The 22354-nt window shown below is 55.4% G+C and overlaps 1 protein-coding gene and 1 long non-coding RNA gene across 3 annotated transcripts; one reads left to right on the top strand and one right to left on the bottom strand.

The window, feature by feature from the left end:
• Window positions 1-2: 2 nt before the first annotated feature.
• Window positions 3-21634, bottom strand: SLC12A4 (solute carrier family 12 member 4). Of its 2 annotated transcripts, XM_082711663.1 has the most exons (24): window positions 21424-21634; window positions 16694-16788; window positions 15105-15236; window positions 11274-11420; window positions 11134-11188; window positions 9295-9425; window positions 7786-8027; window positions 7422-7636; window positions 6700-6864; window positions 6523-6621; window positions 6197-6254; window positions 5658-5832; window positions 5111-5229; window positions 3577-3675; window positions 3268-3387; window positions 2972-3076; window positions 2566-2734; window positions 2084-2279; window positions 1807-1976; window positions 1585-1716; window positions 1398-1505; window positions 1015-1202; window positions 762-895; window positions 3-582 (listed from the first exon to the last, which is right to left on the bottom strand). In XM_082711663.1, the coding sequence occupies exons 1-24, from the start codon at window positions 21617-21619 to the stop codon at window positions 491-493; spliced, it is 3342 nt and encodes a 1113-aa protein (XP_082567789.1). In that variant the 5' UTR covers window positions 21620-21634; the 3' UTR covers window positions 3-490. The 2 variants fall into 2 exon arrangements, with proteins under 2 accessions (XP_082567789.1, XP_082567788.1); XM_082711662.1 differs by lacking the exon at window positions 3-582 and having other exon boundaries at window positions 589-895.
• LOC309853582 lies at window positions 16798-18562 on the top strand. Its single transcript, XR_014305815.1, has 2 exons — window positions 16798-17440; window positions 18048-18562. It is a non-coding gene; the product is annotated as an uncharacterized lncRNA (long non-coding RNA).
• Window positions 21635-22354: the final 720 nt, after the last annotated feature.

Here is a 22354-nt window from a genome sequence, read left to right as displayed (position 1 = left end):
AGGCCCAGAAGTACACAATGTTTTATTGAAAAAAGTCAGGCTCCAGCTGGCCAGTTCCATTCGGCTTGGCTTGGTGGGGGACCCTGCCCACAGGAGCCTGAGCCAGGTCTTCCTGCAGGTGGGCGGGGCCAGACCCCCCTCCCCTGTTGCCCTTCCTCTCCTCTCTGATGGTGACATCCAAACAATAAATATGCAATAAATAGCGTTCCTGGGCAGGCTGCCTTCTAATCCCATGTGAGCCCCCCTCCCCCTAAGTCTTCTCCAGCCAGGACAGCCCTCCTAAGGTGCTGGATGGGGAAGTCCCCAGACCTCTCAGGGTCCTGCAGAACTTCGGATCCATCGTCATTATCAGTCCACGCCTGGGCTTCCACAGAGACCTAGCAGAGCTGGGTCCAGGACAGGGCCAGGCAAAGCAGGGCTGCTGGATAGGTGCTAGGAGGGGGCTATTATCCTGGACACCTTCACTCCAAGCCACAAGTGTCTAGCCGGCTCAGGAGTAGATGGTGATCACTTCACGGCCACCGCCACGCACCAGCAGCACACGCTCGAGGCCCTCGGTCAGCACCTCCAGGAACTCCATGTCTGTAGGGCATCAGGTCAAGGAGGCAGCACCGGCACCAAGGGGCACCCAGGGAAGTTTGGCCTATTAATCAGAGCTGGGGTAACCTCGCACTCCCCGCGGGCATCTAAGGAGAAGAGCTCCTGGCCTGACCTCAAGTGTTGTCTACCTCCCCACTGCTTCCCTCTCCACAAGAGGATACAGTTCTCATCACCTTCGCTGTTCTTGGGTGGGCCAGGCATGTTCAGTAGAACCAGGCGGGCATCGTGGGAGCGCGTGACAATGACTTCGTTGAGCTTTACGGCAGTGTGCATGCGACGCACGTTGGACTGGTCCCTGTAGGAGATGCAGCTGATCACAGGCCCCACCCCTGGTCCACCAAAAACCTTCTCCGACCCAAGCACATCTCCACTCCCAGACTCCTCTATGGTGGGGTCCATTTTTGCTACACTCACGGCTTAATATGCACCAGCTCCCGGAAATTGTCAGGGGCATGGCTAGGGTCCCAGGACTCAGCCGCCATGTACTTGTCCCGCGTCCATGTCATCTGGATTTTGTCAGCACCAGTGCCAGACTCATCCTCCTCGTCTGAGTACAGGCTCTCCAGCCGCAGGGCTGAGTGTCGGTCCTTGACCAGCTGGGCCTGAGGAAAGTCAGCCTTGGTGCCACAGGAAAAGGGCGGCCTGGCTGGCCCAACATGAGCACTGGGCCTCCGGGAAATGGGTACTGACTCAGGTGAGGGTAGGTGGGGTGAGTCATTCCAATTCCCCAAACCAATGGGGTCTCCGAAGCCTGACCTACCACCCGCGCCCCTGCCCCAAACAAGAGAGCCACCAACTTCTCGCTCCCGCTCCGTCTTCGTCAGCCGCATCTGCCGCAGCATCTGGGAGCGCTGTTCCATCATCAGTGTCCGCTCATAGGTGTATGCAGAGATATCGCTGTTGTGCTGGAGAGAGAGAATGGGCCACAAGGAATGGGCTGCATGCGGCAGGGCAGCCCTGGGGCCACAGGGGCAGGTGACTCACCATCTCTACCACCTCCACCTCCGCCTCAAGGCGCAGATGGTACAGGAAGATGGCCAGATCCTTCTTCATCTGGATGCTGTTGTCGTCCATTTGGGCCACAGTGAAGATGCGCATTCGGCACTTCCTCCACACCTGGGCCCCAGGAGCAGGTAGGCGCTTTAGCCACAAGCCACCCCACCAAGGGCCCAGCCCTGCCCGCCTGCCTCCACCCCGCCGGCCCACCTTGTGCTGGCGTAGCAGGAAAGGCAAAAGCATGAGCATGCCCCCATCGTGCACGATCCACCAAATGTCAATGTGGCCCTCCAGGTAGCGCTCATGGTTGCTGGGGTAGAAGGCGATGTTCTTGGGGACGAGTAGGGCCAGGTGGGCCGCCGTGGTGCAACGCACGGTGTCTGGGGAAGAAGGCCACTGCTGAAGGCCAGCCTGTGGCCCTCGGGCCTCCACCCTTACTTGATCCCCAGCCCCTCTCCCACAGCCCAGGACCTGCCCCGTCATGCACCGATAAAGGTCTTCCAGGCACGCGGGTCCTCGCTCTGTCGCCAGCCGTAGGGCCAGCCCAGCACCACAGAGTTGTGCCTCATGCCGCCCAGGCCACAAGACTGGATGAGGTGGGCCAGCCCCTCTCGAACCTTGCTGGCTACGACCACCTGGCAGAAGCCCTTCACCTTCTCAATCTCCATCATGTTCTTGATTGTCTGTAGGGAAGACACCAGGGGCAGAAGACAAGGCCATTAGTGTTCCCTCTGGTGGGCTCCCTCTCCACAGAGTGTCCCAGGGGTGAGGGTCAGGGAGGAGAAGGGGATAAGCCGCCCACCCAGAGGCCATATTTTCAAGGCGGGACAGCGATTCCCCCTTGCCTCAGCTCTTGGGGCAGCAGTGCTGGCCACCTGGCTGGCCAGGATTAGTCCCCTTCTCCTAGGAGTTAGCAGGAGCCCCGACACCTCCAGTCTGGTGCAGCACCCTGCCCCCTACGGCAGGCACCTGTTCGGCTGCCTGAGCCTCGCCATAACTCTCCAAGAAGCTGCCCTGGATGACAGAACCGACGATGGTCAGGCCCTTGCCGGCCTTCAGCTGGGAGGCGAAAGTGAGGAGCCGCGGGTACTTCACGTGAAGGTCCTCGTCCAGCTTCAGCAGCACCAGCAGCTGAGGCCTGCAGGGCCCAGATGGACAGCCTGAGACCTGGGCCACAGGTTTCCAGGGAGCCCCTGTTCCTCCTTTCTCAGCTCACAGGCCCCCACAGGTTTGAGAAGCAAGAATCCAGGGGCACTTGACAACCCTGGGACAGGGAACATGGACTTGGGAGGGAGAGCCAGCATCTCTTGACCTCCCACCCTCCCAACAGCCCGAGGACCTAGAGTGGCTCTTGCCAGCCCGGGTGTGAACTCACCGCCAGTTCTTGGTGTGGGGAGGCCCCTCCTCTAGCCGCAACAGTGCATAGCGGGCAGCACTCAGGGAGAGGCCTCGGATCCCGTCACCCCACTCCTTTTCAGCCCTGCGGAGACCACCATGCGCTGGTGAGCCCCTGGGCCCACCCGCGGGATTCCGTCCATGTGTATGTGAGCCAGTTCCAGTCACAGAATCCCGGCCCCACACCCACGGTGGCTAGTAATAGATGGCTCAGCTCCCTCAAACCCGACAGACAGACCACCCCACCTGCCCTGACCAGGTGGCAGCCCCGCTTACCCTTGGTATTCGATGTACTTGTAGATCATGCCCGCAATAAGCATGGCCACCAGGGCGTAGTACCAGGAGGAGACAAACATAAGGGCCAGGCAGAGGCTCATGCCCAGGAAGGACAGCGCCCTGGGCCAGAGTGGGTAAGGACCAGAGTCAGGGAGATCAGTAGGGTCCCCAGCCAACCCTCCAACACCCCAATCTCTTACCAGAGCAACGCTACCCAGGAAACTCAAACTCCATCCTGGGCGGCGCTCCCCTCTTCCCCCACAATTCTTGTGTCAGAGGACTTGGATGATGGGTCCGGCTGGTGCTTACCAGTGATAGTACTTGAACCGGGGCCGCCAGTTGGGTGTCCTTAAGAGGGTCTGCACGGCACAGGCCAGGTTCACAAACAGGTAACACATCAGAAAGAACCTGCAGCACAGGGAATGGTTGGTGCAGAGCAGCCTCCTCGGCAGCCAGAGGCCTGACGTACCTGCCTTTCCTCAGGCTGGGCCTGGCTGAGGAACCGGGAGTGTGTGGTGGCCCCGCCCTGTGTGGTCAGGTCTCCTCAGCCACAGGGCCTGAGGCAGAAGGGCCCACTGTAGGGGTGTCCACAGAGTCAGCTCTCAGAGGACCAGCAAGTGTCTACAGGCAGATGAGGTGGGAAGGGGGCTCCAGGGAGGGGAGCAGTGGAAAAGGATGGCGCTAAGGAGCGCTCAGTGTCAGGAGAGGACAGACAATGCTGGCCAGGTGACCAGTTGGATAAAAGGCTATTGTGAATGTGGAGAGGAGAACCTCCAGGGAATATGAAAGGGCCATTTTGCATACAATGAAGTAGGGACCTGTGGGGACTCCGGTGGGTGTGGGAGGCTGGGACGCGGGAGCCCTCCAGCTGAGGAGCACAGGGCTGAGGGAAAGGAGCACCCTCTTCCACCTTCAGCTGGCAGAAAAAGGAATAGCAGACAAGAAGCCAGGACAACTTACTAGAAAAGGCATACCAGGGGGTAGAAACCCCTAGAACGGAGAAGTGGTCAGTCCCTTTGGGGCTGCAGGGAAGAACCACCTGATAAAGGCTGATACACCCTTTGGCCTGGGCACTGGGGGGTCACCATCTGATGAAGATGGCAAGAACGGTTGTAGGTGCACACGCAGGCACACGCGGAGCTGGGCAGCAGAGCCGCCAGCAGAGCTGGGGGCAGTGAGAGAGAGCGATTCTGGCAGGCCTGGCTTTGGCTAAGGGGCTGTTTCAGGGGGAAAGGAGGACCTGTCACACCAAAGGCTGAGTCGGGCAGTGAGGGGTAGGTCTGTGGTAACCAAACAAGCACGGGCGGTGGAACGAGATGCCTGAGGAGAAGCAGAGTAGCCACTGGCAGAGGGGCACATGGTGACCACAGGAGCTCCGGCTCAGGGACCCCTGGAAAGTGCCACATGCTGACCAACTTCTACACGGCACCGGGGGCCTCAAATGTCCAGCTGACTCCAGAACTTTAAAAGCAAACAACTTTGAAAACAGATGGGTGGGGCAGTGGTGACTTCATCAAGGCACTCGGCATTCAGTGCATGCCCTACTGGGTGCGGAGGGCTCTGGCTGCCTGCTCTGGGAGTCTCCCACAGAGAAGTGTGGGACCTGCTGGTCTCTAAGATCCTGTGTAAGGTGGGCTCACTCTGGAACCGTCTCCATGCAGAGGCAGGCTGAGCTCGACCATGCACACTTCTCCCCACACAGCCTGACCCCGCTCCCAGCTGGACCCTCAACACCGGACAGGGTTACACAGGAAGGTGCTGGGGGCCCCTAGATGACAGGTGGTGAGGGTACAGACTCCTTTCCCAAGACCATTCCCCTGCCCTCCCCTGGCCCCCAGCTCACATGGATAGAATGGGGGCCACCATGTCAAGCGAGGCGATGAGGATGCCCAGCTCGGCAATGAGTGCCGTCAGGAGGAGTGCCCACGTTGGTTCACCGTTTGCTTTTCCATGGCCAAATACCTGCAGGCACCAGGGTCAGTGGGGTCAGCAAGGGAAGAAGCTGGTTCCTCACCCCCATGCCACACCCTGGGCCACAAGCCACAGCCCAGCCTCCATCATTCCCAAGGCTCTCTTCCAGGGCTTGGGTCACGCCCACACCTGCCCTGACAGGTACCACAAGCTTCTCCGCCCTCCCATCTCTCCAGGACACTCTGCTGTAAATGAGCCATAGAAAGGCCATGAGGATTCTGGGCCCAAGTAGCTCTGCCAGCAGCAGGGCAGGGCTGGGCCAGGGCAGCTCTCAGCAACTTCTCACAGATGGCTACACAGCCCCAGGGCCACGAGAGGCCCCAGCATGATGCAGGGCATCCATACCCCTACCTCTCTCCCCTGCCAGTGTGAGTGGCCAGGGGCACGCAGGCTGTGGGGGGTGGGTCAGATGGGCTCACCCTGAGGAAGGGAATGATGTTGTCCTTGGCAATGGCCTGCAACAGGCGCGGTGCCCCTGTGAGGCTTTGCAGGCCGGCACCACACGTTGAGAAGAAGGAGCCGATGACGATGACCCAGGGCGAAGGCCAGGCCAGTGTGCCCACCACCAGGTTCCTGCTGACGCCATCGCCGTACCTGCAGGGGCCAGGCTCAGGCCATGCTCCATGCAAGGAGCCCCCAAACCCTGCTGGGGGGGCTGCCCAGAGTGAAAGATGTCAGCAGTCAGGAAGGCTGGCTACGGTGGGCAGAGTTCCGGCCCCTCAGCAGAGAAGACTAGTTCCTTAGGCCCTGTCCTTTCCCTCAGCCCAGTCCTGGTCCTAAAACCACCATCCTCTCAGAAGAAGAAGTCCTGGTGGGGCCGGACTCACCTGGTGGCACAGACCACCACTGGCAACCAGCAGCCTGAGGACATGTGTGGGACCACGTGTACGAGGGGAGCTGGTGTCAGGGCAGGCAAAAGCTGAGCCCCCTGCCACAGGGAGGGGCCCGGCTCACTCACTTGTCCCGGAGTACCACACCCTCGATGCAGGCGCCAAAGAGAACCACACTGCTGAAGTCTGCGGTCGTGTCAAGGAAAGCGAGGCCTCCGCTGGCTCTGCCGCCCCCCTGGGTCCCCACACAGAACCCACACTCCCCTCACCCCAGCCTGAGGCAGCAGGCAGCTGGGACAACCCCAGTTGAGGGTCTCGTGTCACCCATCGCGCGCACGCATGTGAAGAATGAGGTGTGTATGTGTCCACGCGTGTGCTGGCCAGCCGGTGACTTATGTGCAGATGAGGGCCTCCCGCCCCTCTCCCCACCCACCCGTGGCCTGGGAAAGGATACACACAAGGGAGGTTGTAACAATGGCTAGAATGGTCCCCACAGGGATGGACTTCTGGGCATCACGGAGGTCCCCGGAACGGTTTGAGCCAGCCATAATGCCTCCAAAAACAACAGGACACCCTCAGGGGCTCCCCCGGAGTGAGGGCAGGGCCAGGTGGGCGGGCGAGAGGTACTCACCTGTTACGGAGGGAAAGAAGATGCCAACCAGCACGGTGAAGGATGTGGCGATGTCAGCCACCACGTACAGGGGCAGGCTCTCCTTGAAGCCGAGGGCATCTGTGGAAGGCAGCCCATGCTTCTCCACAACCTCGCCCTTTTCCAGGTAGGCGCTCCACAAGTTTTCTGTGGGGGCAGCGGCATCAGGACTGTGGCCCTGCTTACTTCCCAGGGGCAGTTTGAGGCAGCCCAGTCAGAAGCTGCAGCTGTAAGGGGCTCTGGGGTTTCGGGATGTTGGCGGGCGGCGGGGGGGCAGCATTGGCCACAGGGAAGGAGCTGTCTTGACAGAAAGCTGACAGGCAAAGGTGGCTGAACCACCATTGACCAGAGCCTCCCACTGCCTGCCTCCTACACAGAAGCCCTTTATAGCTCCTGTGAGAATCACAGGCAGCATCAGAGGCGGGTGGCTGAGGAGAGAGGGGCTGCCAGAACTTTCTGGGGGCTGCTGCATGCCTGGGACACTGGCCAAACTGGCTCTTTTCACCCAAAACCTAGCTGCCAGGAACAAGGCTGAGAGGACACCGCTGGGCCGGGAAGGCAGCCAGACATGCCCCCCATTCCTGAGCTGGCCACACAAGGACAGCTCTGTGCTCCAGTCCCCTTCCGCACTCGCTCCCTGCCTCCTACTCTGCCCGTGTGTCCCGTGTGTCCAAGCAGGAGGATGGGAGGGAGGACGCACGCACCCTGGAGCACACCGGCAGCTGCACCGGGGATGCCAGGGATCTCGGTCACATTGTTGACCAGGAAGTAAGGGTCACAGGAATCAGTGGTAAGGTTGGGGCTGTGGCAGAAGAGGTTCCATAGCTGGGTGGCCACTGTCTCATTGTTCATTGTGGTTGTCTTGGCACACACGTCAAACTGGTCCCGGGACAGGGTCCTGTTGCCCAGCATGCACACTCTGTGGGGAAGGATAGGAGGGGCAGAAACATCAGCACCTGCTCAGCTGGAGGCCCAGTGTGTTCCCATCCTCCAGTCTCTGGGACTTAAAGGCCACGTCGTTGGGAGGGATGTCAGGGCGATGCGTGGAGGTATTCCCAGGTTACTTACGGAAACACAGGAGGGTCAAAAATTGACTTGATGCCCCCGGCATAGATGGACAGGATGGAGATGATCACACAGGCCAGGAAGAGTGAAGCAAATTTGTTCACATACTTGACACCAACAAACACCACCAGGGTCATGAAGGTCAGAAAAATGGTCCCATACACCCGCATATTGTTCAAGGTAGCACTTGATGTATCGTGGGTGCCTGTTGGGTAAAAAATGGCAGCCGGCGGAGCAATGTACGTCTGAAACAAGACAGATAAAGAAAGTTCAATCTTCCTTTTTGGAAAGTGAATTCTGTCACTTTGGTTTTCTTTTTAAAAGAATATTTAGACAAAGACAGTCATAAAAGACCATATATTTTATGATCCCATTACATGAAATATCCAGAATGGGTAAATCCGATTAAAGACAGAAAGTAAATTAATGGCTGCTTAGGGCTGGGGGGAATGGGGAACAAGACTACCAACAAGAATGGGATTTCTTCTTGGGGGGATGAAAATGTTCTAAAACTGACTGTGGCTGATGGTTGCACAACTCTGTGAATATACGAAAAACCATTAACTTGTATACTTAAAATGGGCAGAGAACTGCATTGTATGTGAATGATATCTTAATAAAGTTGTAATTTTTTTAAGATTTATTCAGACACAGGAGTCAACCTGAATAGCTAAAGAGCCAACAAATAAAATTATGATAGTACTGGATTATGAGCCAAAGAATAAATACCCAGGAGTCTGTAGTGATACAAATACATGGTTAAATAAATAAATCAACGGGGAAGAGGACACATTCCGCTTACAGAAGAAATCCAAATAGTAAATGCAGGAATGCGGGAAATGGAAAACAAAAAACAACCCCTCTCCCCAACCCGAGAAGATGCAGGAGCAGAGCCCTATTACAGGCAAAGGACCTGGAGGTGGGGATAGTGAGGCAGTTCCTCTAAACATCTATCGTCTGGATCCCCAGGGACGTGTACTCTGTGCTCCCCACAACCCCTCCATCTCTGCTCCACCAGCTGGGGCAGTTCAGTGGGGAGGAGGAAGCTGAGTCAGAGTGCACCTGGGGCTCATGGAGGGGGCACAGGTCCAGTGGCTGTTCACCCTTTTAGGGACAAGGATAACATGGATCTGAAGGGCCTTGGCACAGAGCCCTGGGGAGAAACAGGCACAGAGCCTACACAAGCCCAGGAGGTAGGCTCTGCATGATCACCGAGATCACAGAGTTAAACGCAACAGTTTACAGACCACCTGCTATGGCTGAAATGGTGCCTAGGTAGATGGAACACTCAGGATCAAGGTGAAGGCAGCCAGGCCCCTCCCCTGCCTGGCCGAAACTGGCAAGGGCTTGAAGGGGAGACTGGGTGAGCAAAGATCCTTCTCCCTTGAGAAGGCCCTCCACATAGTAAGCCCCAGCCCCTGGCCAGAGGTGATGGGAGCATGAGCAGCCTGGCTTAGGGAAAAGGGACTAGTTGGACGAGAGCAGAATTGGCCAGGGCTTAGCCTAACTCACCAGCAAGATCTCAATGGCACCTAGGATGTACATGGCGGCTGCAAATGTTGTTCCCAGGTAGAAGCACAGGCCCACAGCGCCTCCAAATTCTGGCCCCAGCGAGCGGGAAATCATGAAATAGGAGCCCCCAGCTACAAAAGAGAGTCAAGTCTGGTTCTTCTGCAAGGGGTTCCCCCCGCAGGACAAGCCCTCACAACCACCCAGGGTGACAGGGAATGTTTTTCCCACTTACAGATAAGCAGAGGGTCAGGAGGCTTGCCCAAGGCTGTACAGTTCATAAGTGGCTGGGCTGGGGCTGAACCCCTTCCCACAGGACTCCAACATTCAGCATGGGCCAGTGAAATTCAGACACACAGCTTTGCTAGAACAGCTCTGATCCACAGCAGTGCCCATGCAGCCCGCTGTCCCCCAACCCCCTGCACTCAGGCCAGTCCTCACAGCCTCCTCTAGCCAGGGCTGTCCTATCTCAGCATGCTCACCCCTCACAAGGGCTGTGTCTGTTAGTCAGACCCCTCCAGACCAAGGCAAGGGCTTGGTCCAGTTTTTTTGTCCCCAGGTTCCAGCACAGGGCTGGCCACCAGGCTAACCCTCCTGCCTTGAGACTGTGCTTCTGTCAGAGCCTAATACTGACGGAGTCAAAACTGGGCCCCTGGGGCTAGTGAGGGTGCAGGGGACAAGAGTGACTCCATGTTTCTTGTTCAATCTGCTCCTAATAAAATGCCTCTGGTGAAAAATCTGGGAATAGGGCTCCAAAGACTTTTAAAAAGTAAATCCTTTCCAGGGCTCTAATCCTATCTCTAGGATCCTCTCCTAAGGGAGCTATCAAGGGCCTGAACAGAGATCTGTGTGCAATGCTGTTCATGACAAGTTTACAATGGTGAGGAACCAGAACTCGAGAGCAGAATAATCACATAAATTAGGTAATATCTTATTGATCCTGTTTAAATAACCAAATAAACTGTTTCTAACTCGGGATGATGGGATTATGGGTACTTTCAATTTTCCTTTCTGTATTTTTCTTCACTTCCAAACCTTCTTATGGTAATCATCATATATTGCCTCCCCCCCCACCTTACTTTTGTACTAATATTAATAAAGCTGTTATTTAAAAACAAAAATCCACACAGGGGTGTGGGGGAGAAAAAAAAGTCCAGAGACAGAACCCAACTTGAATAGTTAAAGAGCCAAAGTGGAACAGTTTGAACAATAAGATAAATAGTGATAGCACTGGATTATGATCCAAAGAATAACATAAATATCCGGAAATCTACGTTAGTATAAAAACTGGTTGAATAAATAAACAGGGTCTCTGAGAGCGAAGTCCAATTTCGTCACCTGTCGTGAAAATGAAAACCCTCTACCTTGTCTATCTTATAATCCATAGTGTCTAGACTCCTTGGTGTGGGCCACCCCGTAGGTCCCATCATCTTGTCAGCCTGAGTACCCTTTTTTTAAAAACTATTTTGGGTGCGCCTGGGTGGCTCAGTGGGTTAAAGCCTCTGCCTTTGGCTCAGGTCATGATCCCAGGGTCCTGGGATCGAGCCCTACATCGGACTCTCTGCTCAGCGGGGAGCCTGCTTCCTCCTCTCTCTGACTGCTTCTCTGCCTACTTGTAATCTCTGTCTGTCAAATAAATAAATAAAATCTTTAAAAAAAAAAACAACTACTTTTAGACTAAACAAACAGAACATAAAACATAACAACAATCTCAAAATCCCTCAAGCAAGGGTGCTCCCAGAGATTAAGACCTCACCAGACAACGGCCTGGGGGGAAGGAGGGCATGGGCACGGGCTTCTGGACCCCTTCCTCCCACCAGGCCTGGGGTGGTGCGTACCCACCTGGAACCACACCATTGGTGGCGATGGCGCTCATAGAGATGGCCGTCAGCAGGGTCTGTGGGAAGGAGGCCTAGGTGAGCAGCTCGGCGGGGTGGGCTCCGTGCGGTGCCTGCGGCCCCTACCCCCGCGAGGATACTCACACAGCAGCAGCAGATGAGCACTATGAGGAGGGCCTGCAACACACCGGCCGTGCCCACCATCCAGGTCAGCCGCAGGAACAGGATAACCCCGAAGATATTTTGCAGACAGGGCAGGTACACCCCCATGAGGGTGCCCATGCTGGGTGCCTGTGGAGCAGGAGGGGAGGAGGGGAACACGGAACATCAAAGGGGCCCAGAGGGAGCACGGAAGGCCAGCCCCCGGTCACTCAGAAGACTCCTTATCCCTGGGGTGTTCTCTCAGAACGGTAGGTTGGAATCCCGAGTGCAGTCCTGGGAAGCACGGGGGGTTGGTGTGACAGCTAGGATATCTATGCTGACTTCCACATATGAAGACAGTTTGGGTTTTCAAAACCCCACATGTGAGCTTTTGAGCCTCACTTCCCTCTCAAGGTGTGGCCCCCTTCCCTTCCTCTCTTCAGTTAAACTTCTAGAAAGAAAGATCTGTCATGGACGCCCAACTTCTCACCCGGCAGATCCCATGTCATCCACGTTAGAGTCCAAGAAGTTATCCCTGGGACTTCCTCTGCCAACCCCCAACTCCAGTCCTGGTGGATACCAAGGGCTGCCTCGTCTCTCTCTCAAGCTGCCCTGAGATCAGGCTACCTTCCCTTGGCCTAGTCCCCTGAACCTGGGGTACCACACCTGTGGCACCTGGGTGGCACCCCAATGTGCCTGTCAACCTCTCCACATTCCAGCCCACTCGGCTACCAGAGCAGGTCTCTGAAAACCAAGCCCAAACTCATAGTCCATGCTGAAAACTCTCTGCATTGTCCATCCTGTAATTCAGTGTGGGCCAGATTCCCTGGTTTGGGCCACCACATGAGCCCCGTCACCTTCTCTGACAGCTTCAGCCCCTGATGACACTGGTCCCGCACAGCCTCTGAACCAGGACATGTGCTGGGCTCTGCCAGGAAGGGTCAGCCCTGTCTCACTGCCTAGCTAACTCCTCTTCAGTTGAACCTTCAGGTGCTTAACGGTTGCCTCTTCCAGGAAGTTCTCCTGGGTTGCCTTAGGTTGAGTTGCATCCCCTCAACACATCTGATATACATGGTAACTGTTCACTCAAATGTCTCATGGCTACACTGGGTTATAGTCGGTTTGCTCACGTTTCTATCACCAGTAGACCCTACAGGTACCCAAAAGGTGACCCTGAGCCCAGTGAGTAGTGCCTTGAAAGGCCCCTGGGATAACCTGCTGGGAAAATCCTGCAGAAACAATAGAAACTCAAGCTGAAGGACAGGTGAGGAAGGTCCAGTGGACAAATCCAGACAGAATTTCTCAACTCTTTAAGGGCAGAGTAGGGGTCATCCAGGAGGTCAGGGCAGAGGCTGAAATAAGAGGCAAGGCTAGCACCTTCCTGAAAGGTTCCCTTTGAGTGCAGCCTAGGGCAGTAGGGCCATAAGAGCTTTCACAAGAGCCCCAGCAAAGCCTGCTGCCCTGGAGCTGGGGTGTCAGAGAGAACCATGTGGCCACAGGAACTCTACTGAAGGGTCCAGGTCTGGGGCAAAATCTATGTGCAGCCTAAAAGGGCCTCAGAAGGGCCTGGAAAGGCCAGAGTATGAACAAATGGTCCCTCAAACTTTAGGTGATAAGCACATCTCATCTGGGTTCTGAACCCTTCATAGAGGGCCTGGACCACTCACTGGATGGTGGCAGCTCCCAGCCCCACCTCCATTCTAAGCTGAGTCACTCTGGGGAAAGGGCAGTGTGGGAAAGGGCAGGGCCGGAAATGCTTTCTGCATCCCCAAATAACCTCTGGCAGCCTCCGAAGGTCATTTGGCCAGAGGCAGAGCAGCTGCCACGGAGAGGCTGTCTTGGGTCTGGTTGGAGGCCCACCCTTCCTGCTTTAAGTCTCCTTTCCTGAGGGCCCTGCTCAGACCCGTCCTGGGTAAGGATCACAGTTCAGTGGTTACAACTCCCTAGATTCCTGCTGACCCACTGCAGACTGGACCAGCCTTCTCCTTCCTCCATGGAAAAGCCACTGAAACTGAGACACGCTGCCAAGCTCTCACATCCCAACCCTAGAGCCGAGTGAGCTGGGCAGGTAAGCTGAGGCTGGATCCCAGCATCCTGACAAGGCTCCTCATAGGCTAGGGGACCCTGACCCTTCACTAACACAGACTTCCATCTGACACTCTTGTTGAGATGTGCGCTAGTCTTTCTCAGGGACCTTTTAACTTCCAACCATCAGGTCCCTGGATTCAGCCAGAAGGAACAGGGAGGAAGCTCTTATCAAGGATCCTACCACCCACTGCAAGCAACACTCTTAGAGGCTGACACACCCCTGCAGGACTGAATAGGGAGAGCTACAGATACCCGGGCTTCTCTGCCATGGGTGGTCCAGAAAGTGCCAGCAAAATCTTTTTTTTTTTTTTTAAGTGCCAGCAAAATCTAAATCACAACCAGCAGTATAGAGAGGGGGTCAGGTCTGAGTGACCTCAAGACCTTAGCTGCCCTCTCTGAAGTGGGGGCTGGTTTGCCTCCTGGAGGAGCAAGGTGAGGGGTGCACAACAGTCCTGTGTACCCTCTCCTTGGGCCACCCCAGCAAGGCCCAAATTTCACAAGCAGGTCTGAGGCTGCGTCCCCAGTTTATCATAACCAGGAACAACTTCTATTAGTGCTGACCTCCAGCAAGAATACTACAGCTAGTGCCAAACATAAAATTTATTTATTTATTTATTAAAAAAAATTTTTTTTTTTATTTGAGAAAGTGGGGGAGAGCACGTGTGCATGCCTGTGCATGAGAGTAAGGGTTGGAGCAGAGGGAGACAAGGACTCCACGCAGAGCCCGGAGCACGACACAGGGCTCAATCCCAAAGGCCAGAGATCATGACCTGAGCTGAAATCAAGAGTCAGACACTTAACCAACTGAGCCACCCAGACAGCCCTTAAGCTTCTTTTAAATCACAGCTGCTTCCTAAACCTCAGGGAGTCAGGTGGAGACTCAGGTGGAGAGGGAGGGCTCCTTGCCTTCAAACTGAAAATATGGAATAAAAACCCAACCTTCACTTAAACTGAGCCCCATCCTATAGGGCAGCTGAGCAAGGATGTGTAAACTCATCCGGAGTGGAGAGGATGGCTGGAGGGCCAGAGGCCTGGATAGTGACCAGGGATGGGGACAGGAGAGGGAGAGGTAAGCTCCAAGAGACAGTGTTATGTTCCAAACATGCCCCTAACTTTGGCACCTGAGGAACAAAGGGGCTGTTGGAGAGGTCTGCCAATGGAAGCAACACAGTGAGGGGCAGGTTTTGGTCACTTGATTACATCGCCCCAGTGTACAACCAGGTTCCTGATTCCTACCCTTAACCATCCTGATGGAATGCCAGGGCTCTGGCCCTCTATAGTCATCTATCACACAGTAAACCCACAAATCTGTCTTCTAGTGTACGCATTCATCTTGTCTAGCTGAGTGACCTCAGACGAGTCACTTCATGCCTCTAACACTTAGTCTCCTTGTCCGTAAAATGAGGATGAAAGTAGCACCTGTTTTATACCTTTGTTGTGAAGATGGCAGGCAAGTACCCAAGCCCACTGCTTAGCATGACGCCTGGTACACAGAGAAGGCAGAGAAAAGGCAGCCATCACTCTCACTATCGTTCCTGGGGTCTTCTTGGCCCTCTGCCCCCATCAGAGGGTCCTCTTCAGGCCACCACTTAAAGCTTTCTTGAGCCCAAGGCACTCAGTGCCCTTCATCCATGCTCACCGTACCTGCTACCCACACCCCCTGGGATGCTCACAGTTGCCAATTCCATGGTGTTGAGTCTGTCTGTCCTCCTAGGACTGGCCCCCCTACTGCCCCGACCAGCTCACCTTGGCTGCTCTCCGGCGGGCGCCCTCCCCACTCTCAGCTTCCTCATGCTCCTTGGCACCCTGTGTGAGGTTGGTGTAGCTGACGAGCTTGCCCAGAAGAGATGATACCTTTGGGCGGATGTCCAGCTCCTCCTGTAAACAGAGCCACAGGGCAATCTGGCAATGGGCCCTGAAGGTGCCAGGCTACTCGTGTGTAGCCAGCAGCCTGGCTTCTGGCCCCTTGCCAAGCCCTCAAGCAGGCCTGGGCCTGATTCCACTTTTTGCCTGGGGAAGCCCAAGCCAGCCTACTGGACTGGTGTGCGCACCACACCCTACCACGTGCCACTCAAAGGCCCAGTCCAATGACTGCTTCTCTCTGCCTTATCTTGGCTACAATCACTACCAGCCCATTTGTGAAAACTACCTGCCTCGGGTAAGGGCAGGGCAGGGCAGGGCACAGCTGGCAGAAGAGTGAATGACACACTTCATCCTGAATGTTCTGCCTGTCTACTTCCCAGCCACAGAGTGGCCCTCTGGTACTCACATCTGCCCACAATGCTCCCACACACACACAAAAAAGCCATCCCAGCGAACCAAGGAAGTCAAAAGAGGATGTCTGGAACCAAGTTAAGTCTCTCTTATTTGCCCAGACCCTGAGCCTCTCAGATGGTCTTCTCCTCAGGCCCCAGGCTTTGTAACATACCTCAATCCCTAAGGTAGGATCCTGGCCCCCTAGCCCATCTTCAGGTGGAGCCAGATCAAAGCCTTTGCTGCAGAAACTTGCCATTTTTCCAGGTCAGGAGGCCTCCAGGGCTCAGGCTCCCCAACCCCCGCTTGAGTCTAGACCTTCCCTATTCCTGCGCCCTTCTCAGCACCACGCCTCTACCTGCCTGTTGCCCATTTAGTCTCTCCCTGTCTGTCATCTCACAAGGAAAAACTGGTTTGAAGTGAGAAGTGAAGATGCAGGTCTATTGGGGCATATGGAGGCTGACAAGGAGCCCATGAGATTCCACGGGGCAGCTGAATGTATGGGTCAGCGTTTAGAGGCCTAAACCATGCCTTAAATCCAGATCCAACTTCTAAGCTTGAGTCTGAAGAGGATAAAGTTCAAGTTCAGAGGCATAATATTGGGAATGTTTGCAGAGAGGTGTCCACTAAGCCTGCAGATGTGGAGACGGAAAGGAGATCCAGTAAGAAGGACCAGTACTCTATAAATATGAAGACAGAGTTAGAAGAGCCAACCAGAGAGAACAAGGAAGAGTTCACAGGAGATGGAAAAATGAGAAATCCTGTAAGTAAAGGGAAGAAAGGAAATTCCAAGATGAGAAACCCTGACAGGTGGTCACCTGGCAAGGGGCTACATAGAAATCAAAAGTACATACCCCTGGAGGTGATAATGGTGTAGGGCTGTGAATGGACTCTGGGAAAGCAGTTTCGGTTCAAAGGGCCAAGGGAAATAGGCAGAAAAGGGGAGACTTTAGGAGGAGCTGAGATATTAGGTGACACAACTGTCCAGACTGCCTGCTTAGCATAGGCTTGAGTTCTGAAGGGTCCCTGCACCACCCCCACCTGCCTGCCACACCTGTGGCCCAGAATGGCTGCTCAGCTACCTCAAATAGTGCCAGGTTCCTGTCGTAGTAGTCACTTCCTCTGGAAGCCTCCAAGGGACAAAGAAAAGGGCTGCTCTCTCTGTGGTTGCCATGTCCTATGGAGAGAGAGGGACAAAAATCTCAGTCAAGGTCTGCCTCTTGAGTCCCCAGCTTGCCTGCACCCCAGCCCTACAAGCCAGCCCACAAAACATATCTCTGTGGAGCATTTTAGGGGCCAGTGTACCAGGCTGGGCCTGTTTCCCCATCATACTTTGCCGTGAAGAGCCATAATTAGCAGAGTGACCTACGACTAAAAGCCAGCGCAACACTTCCTCTAAGGCAGCTCTGTGAAGGGCCCCGACACACTAGCTCAACCACGTGTTAAGGCCGAGGGGCGGAGCCTGGTGGGAGGGGCGTGGCCAAGTCCTGGCCAGCCCTCCGACCGTCCCAGAGCCTCCCCCCACCCTCAACCCCGACTCCCATTTTCCAGGTCCATCTGAATACCCAGCATGCTGGGCGTCGAGGGCTCAGGGTCCTCAGGGCCCGACTGGGCGCTGCCCTCCAGGTAGATGAAGCCACACAGGGTGCCTTCAGCGGCCATGGCCAGCAGGCCGCCTGCTCGCTATCCCACCATGCACTGGGCGGGGGCGTCCTGGAGGGCAGCCCAGGGCATGCTGGGAGGAGGCAAAAGGACTGTCCAGACGGCGGAAGTGGTGCAAGGAGCCACGTAGGGTCGCCTAAGAAAACCCTAGGAGAAAGCCGGGCCAGGTGGGTGGTGGACTGAGCAGGGATTATAAACGGAAGCCTGTTGGTCTCCCTTCTAGGTCCCAGCAACTTGCCGCAGAGCGAGGCTGATACCAGCCTTCACCCAGCATCCCGCTTCCAAGCTCCAAGTAAACCTCGCGGAAAGGAAGCGGGAAGACCCTTTTTTAAATAAGCCCGCCTCGACCCGAAGCTCAGCTGCTTTTTCTGGTTGTTCAGCATTCAAATTCTCCCATTTCCCAGACTTTATCCTTTTTCTGTCTCTGTGGGTTACATTCCCAGTTTTCCATCGAGTAGGCAGAGGACACCAAGTACGCTTTTTCTAGTCGTTAGGTGCTTTTGTCCCCCTCTAGACAGTATGTCAGCTGCGGCGGTGGCTGGAGGCCTCATAGCAAATGGAAAGCTATCATCTTGGGTCACAAAAGCCATATTGGTGTTGGATGGCAATAACCGTGGCAGTGGGGTTGGCCTAGTATCCATTGATGTAGGTGGCAACAGAATTGTCATCACCGACCCACTAGTGGTGTCCCAGCCATGCACTGGCCAGGCCTGGTTTTGTTATGTGCCAACCCTCCCTGGTTCAATAACCCCCCTTCATTTCTCTTGTCTGCAGCTAAGAATGCTGAATGATGCTTCTTCCATCTGAAACATTCTCTTGCCATCGGCGTAAGATTTAACTTGCCTTCTCTGAGCTGACAACATTCAGTAGTAGGTGCTGCACTGTGGATTCTTTATTGTCCAGAGACGGACAGGTAAAGTGTGCTGATGAAAATTTGGGAGCAGTCAGCTCTTTGTTCCCCCAGCATGTGAAAGGGATGTATCACCTCACGTAGGAACCTGAACTATCTAAGTGAGACAAGCAGCGCAGTCCCACGAGCTACACAATTGTATGTAGGTCGTGCCAACAGCACAGTGGACAAAGAAAGCAAGCAAGAGTTCAGGACAGCCCACTGGGTCATGTTAAAGCCTCATGGGGTCATTTAGCTCCTCAGACACTCTATGAAATTTGCTGTACCCTTGATACTTGTTCACAATCAGGATAAGGAGCTACAAGAAAAATCAGAAAACCCAGTAACACTGCTCATTCCATTAACAGCCCTTCAGTGAGAAGCCTCTGAAAAGTGAAAAGTGTGACCAAAAAAAGTGTCTCTTCTGAGTAAGTCAGATGCTTCATTTTGTCAGAAAATGGCAGCTGTAGAGCGCATCTTCTTTCCTTTCCTGCCCTGGCTGCCAGGAATCTCCAAGCTAAAGTTACTCCTTAGGTACCGTCACCATCTGTCTCATCTCAGAGTCCTTACCCTCTTCCTCTTCATGGTTATGATCTTTCTGACTGTTCCAGTGCTTTGGGGAGACACTTTTGTTGCATTTATCTCTTCTGACCCTTTTGTGAAAGTAGGCTGGAAATAAATTATAAATTATGCTAAGCTCGTGCACTGCAGCCTCTCTCACCATTGTTGCCTATTTCTCTGAAGAGACAGCACTGGTATCCAGAAAATGCAGAGTTGAGCACATAGCAGTACCCTCTGCCAAATGCTTGTGAATAGTCCTCCTAAACCCACCTGGTCCTTGTCCCTCCAGCCATGACCCAGAGTGGCTGAGAGCCTATCCAAGGGTTGCCTTTAGTATTCATAGCAGCACTCCCATAGATATTATTTATTTCCTTTTACTAACAAGGAAAATAAGGCTCAGAGAGATTCAGAGACATGGTCACCCGGTGAGAGGAGTCAAATTTGGGTCCCAGGATCCACCAGAATCAGGTGGCAGCTAAGCTACAAGTTTCCTACTCCTACTCTTCTGGGCCCTGGTTCATCCCAAGATCCACCTCAGGGTACAGGTAGCCTTTAACCAGAGAAGAGTGGCTGGGGTTTGCAGTTAGCCCAGGGTGCATATACTCACAGTTCTTGGCGCTCACATGGCTGGCAGCCTGGCTTGGATTCCAGACCCTCCCTCTGTGTGACCCAGGGCAACCTCCTTACCCTTTCTATCCTGCTTTAGTTTCCTCTTCTATGAAGTAGAGATAGTAACACCCACTCTTGCAACGACCCAGATGCATCAGAAAAGGAACAATCTGGCGCCAGACACCCTGCAGTCATTCCTTGGATTTCCCCAAAGATTTGTTTAAGGACAGCTCCCAAGGAACTGTGGGAAGGTGGGGAAACCTTAGCAGTGCCTGGATGTCTGTACTGCCCTCAGCTATTCCAGAAATTCCAGGGCAGGTCTGGACACGCCTGCCAGGCCAAAGCTACTCAGATACCAACCTGAGACCCCCAATGAACCAGGGCATGGCGTAGTCCTGGGGACTTCCTGTGAGGTCCACATAACTGTGTGTTCCTGCCAACAGCTATGAACACACCAGCTACAAGTGGGGATCCAGGTGAGAGTCCTCATCCCTGTGCTCACAGGGATCTGCCAGGGGTACCCCTCTAGAACCTTCCTTCCCCCTGCCCACAAGCCATAGTGAGGTGGATGAGAGGCCCATTTACACCCCTTGGAGCTTACGTATGAGCCTTGAGAGAGTCAGGTACCAGGTTGGAGTGGCCCCATGAGATGGACCTGAGGCTGTTTTTGTGCTCCCTAACCTTTTGCAGTCCCTACCAAGAAGGTTCATAATCACTCACCAGGGCGCAGAGTGTCCCCCATACTGCAGACACAGCCAAGTTCTGGCTGAAAAGGAGCAAGAGGAGAAGGAGGGGGACTAGTGGGAGGAGCTGGCTCAGCTTGGAGGGACCTGGCAGGAATCAGCCAATGTGGCTCCAGGTCCCCCCAGTCACCCTGGGACGCCAGGGCGGGGCCAGAGGCTTGGCTCAGCTCTGCTTGCCCACTGGTCCAGGCTGATCTGGGGATGCAGCCCTGCCCAGCCTCTGTAGGAAAAGAACGTCCCAGGGCTAACTGGGAATCAGGGGACACTGGCTCTTGCTGACCACTGGAATAAGGCTAGGGGCAGGGGTGGAGGTGGAGTGTGTGCATGCACACAGCTGTAAACCTTCATGTCTAGCAGCCCACTCCACACACAGCTGTCAGGTTGATACAACGTCACACTTGCACAAGAACATATATATGCTGCTATTTGCACAGACATGCTTTCTAAGAGAGTCCTAGCAAGGAGAGCCCCTCACCCCCAGGGATTCCTAGGGTGGAAGATGGAGAAAGGGGCTTGGGAGAGGCAGGAACCTGGAAGAAAAGAAGCGGGACCACCTTTAGGCCCAATTCTAACACCTAGGCTTAAGGTTAGGGCACTGGAGTTTCTAAGCCTGGGTTTGAATGCCTTGGGGCAGATTTAATAACTGCTCCACTCCTCAGTTCACTCCTTCCTAAGCGTGAGTAACAGGACCTATCCCCTGGGCAAAATTGGGAGGATTAAACGAGTTAATTCATGTGCAGCCTCCAGACAAGCCTGGTTCTGCGGAGTGCTTCACAGATGCCCAGGGGACCTCCAGCTCTGAGGTGGAATCAGCTGGAGTGCACTCACAGGCAGTTACCCCTAGACCCCCTCAGGCAGGCACAACCTTCTTTGCTGGCTCTGGGAGGAGAGAAAAGAGAGGGTAGTCTCAGGGCCTGAGTCGCTGAAGCGCAAATGGGCAGGCGAGGCGAGAGGAGGCTGGGAGAGGTTCACAGAAGGTCTTGGGAGTGGGGTCCGGGTTGCGGCTGTGCTCCCAGGCGGGAAGGGCCAGAGATGGGTGCTCCGCGCTATTCTCGATCCGGGCGGCCCCGCCGGCCTGGCTTCCTTCGTCGGCCACGTCTGCAGCTCCCGCCCGCGGCCCGCAAGGGAGGAGCTGGGATGGGGAGGGCGGCCCAGCCGCGGGCGCCGGGGGGCCCAGGAAAGTAGTGTCTGCGTGCGCGGAGCGAGAGAGGTGGCGGAGGGGCAGACTAAGAAAAGTTGGGCCCCCATCGACGTGTGCTCGCACGGTTCGGGGGTCTCTGCGAGCGCCAGCCACGCGTGGCCCGCTCCCCTGCCCCCCCACCAAAGCCCCCACCGGGAGCGCCCTCACCGTCCGAGTCCTCCCGCTCCGCGCGCTCCCCGTAGTCCACCCAACTGAGACCCTCGAGGTTGTCATAGTCGCCGCGCCTCGGCCCGTCCACCGGCACCACGGTGAAGTGAGGCATGGCGCGCGCTCGGCCCCGCCGCCCCGGCTGCCTGCCGGGCTGCCCCGCTGCCCCGGGCCGCCGCGCCCCGCCCGCTCGCATTCCTCCCCGCTGCGCTCACTTCCTCCGCCCGCCCCCCGGGCCGCCCCTCAGGGGCGGGGGAGCAGGAGGGGCTCGGGCCAGCTCCTCCCCGAGGGGGGCCTAGGCGAAGCGACACCCACCCCCCAACCCCAGCAGTGCCACTAGCAGCTCTACGCCCTGCAGAGAGCCCAATTCCTGTGTGACCTTGGTTGAGGGACCGCCCTCTCTGAGCCTTAGATGTGATTCTTGTAAAATGGGGAAATGCGCTCCATGAGAGGGGGCTCGGGGGTGCACGGGCTTCTGAGCAGAGGACAGTTCTGTTTCTCAGGAAAGAGTAGGCAGGTTCGGAACAGGACCGCACAGGCCATCCCAGCCCTACCCTGGGCTTCCCAACATTCCTGGGTATCCCCACCCCAATCCCATCATCTTCCTCTCCCCCTTCTCTTCCATGTCTCTGTAAACCGAACCCGAAAAGATGCCATCCCTACACTGTGCCCCTCATGGCAGTTTCTCCCTGTTGGAGGAGGCTGGAGATTTCATGCCCCTTCCCCAAAGGCTGCTGCCTCTTTGGCGGGAAGGATACCTATGCCCCTCCCCCGCCCCATTGACCCCTTTGGGACACTACATTGGGTTCTTATAGTCAAGTTCTTTTATCTTAATTTTCTCTTTTACTGTTTACCTCCTGGGGGTTCCTTTACCAAATTGTTTACTTCTTTGCTCTTAACTTTTTTCTTTCACTTTCTACCCCACTGCTTC

The sequence above is a fragment of the Mustela nivalis genome (assembly GCF_964662115.1).
Source record: "Mustela nivalis genome assembly, chromosome: 18".
NCBI lineage: Eukaryota > Metazoa > Chordata > Mammalia > Carnivora > Mustelidae > Mustela > Mustela nivalis.
Note: the sequence above shows the minus strand (reverse complement) of the source record. Positions and strands in the feature narration are given on the sequence as shown.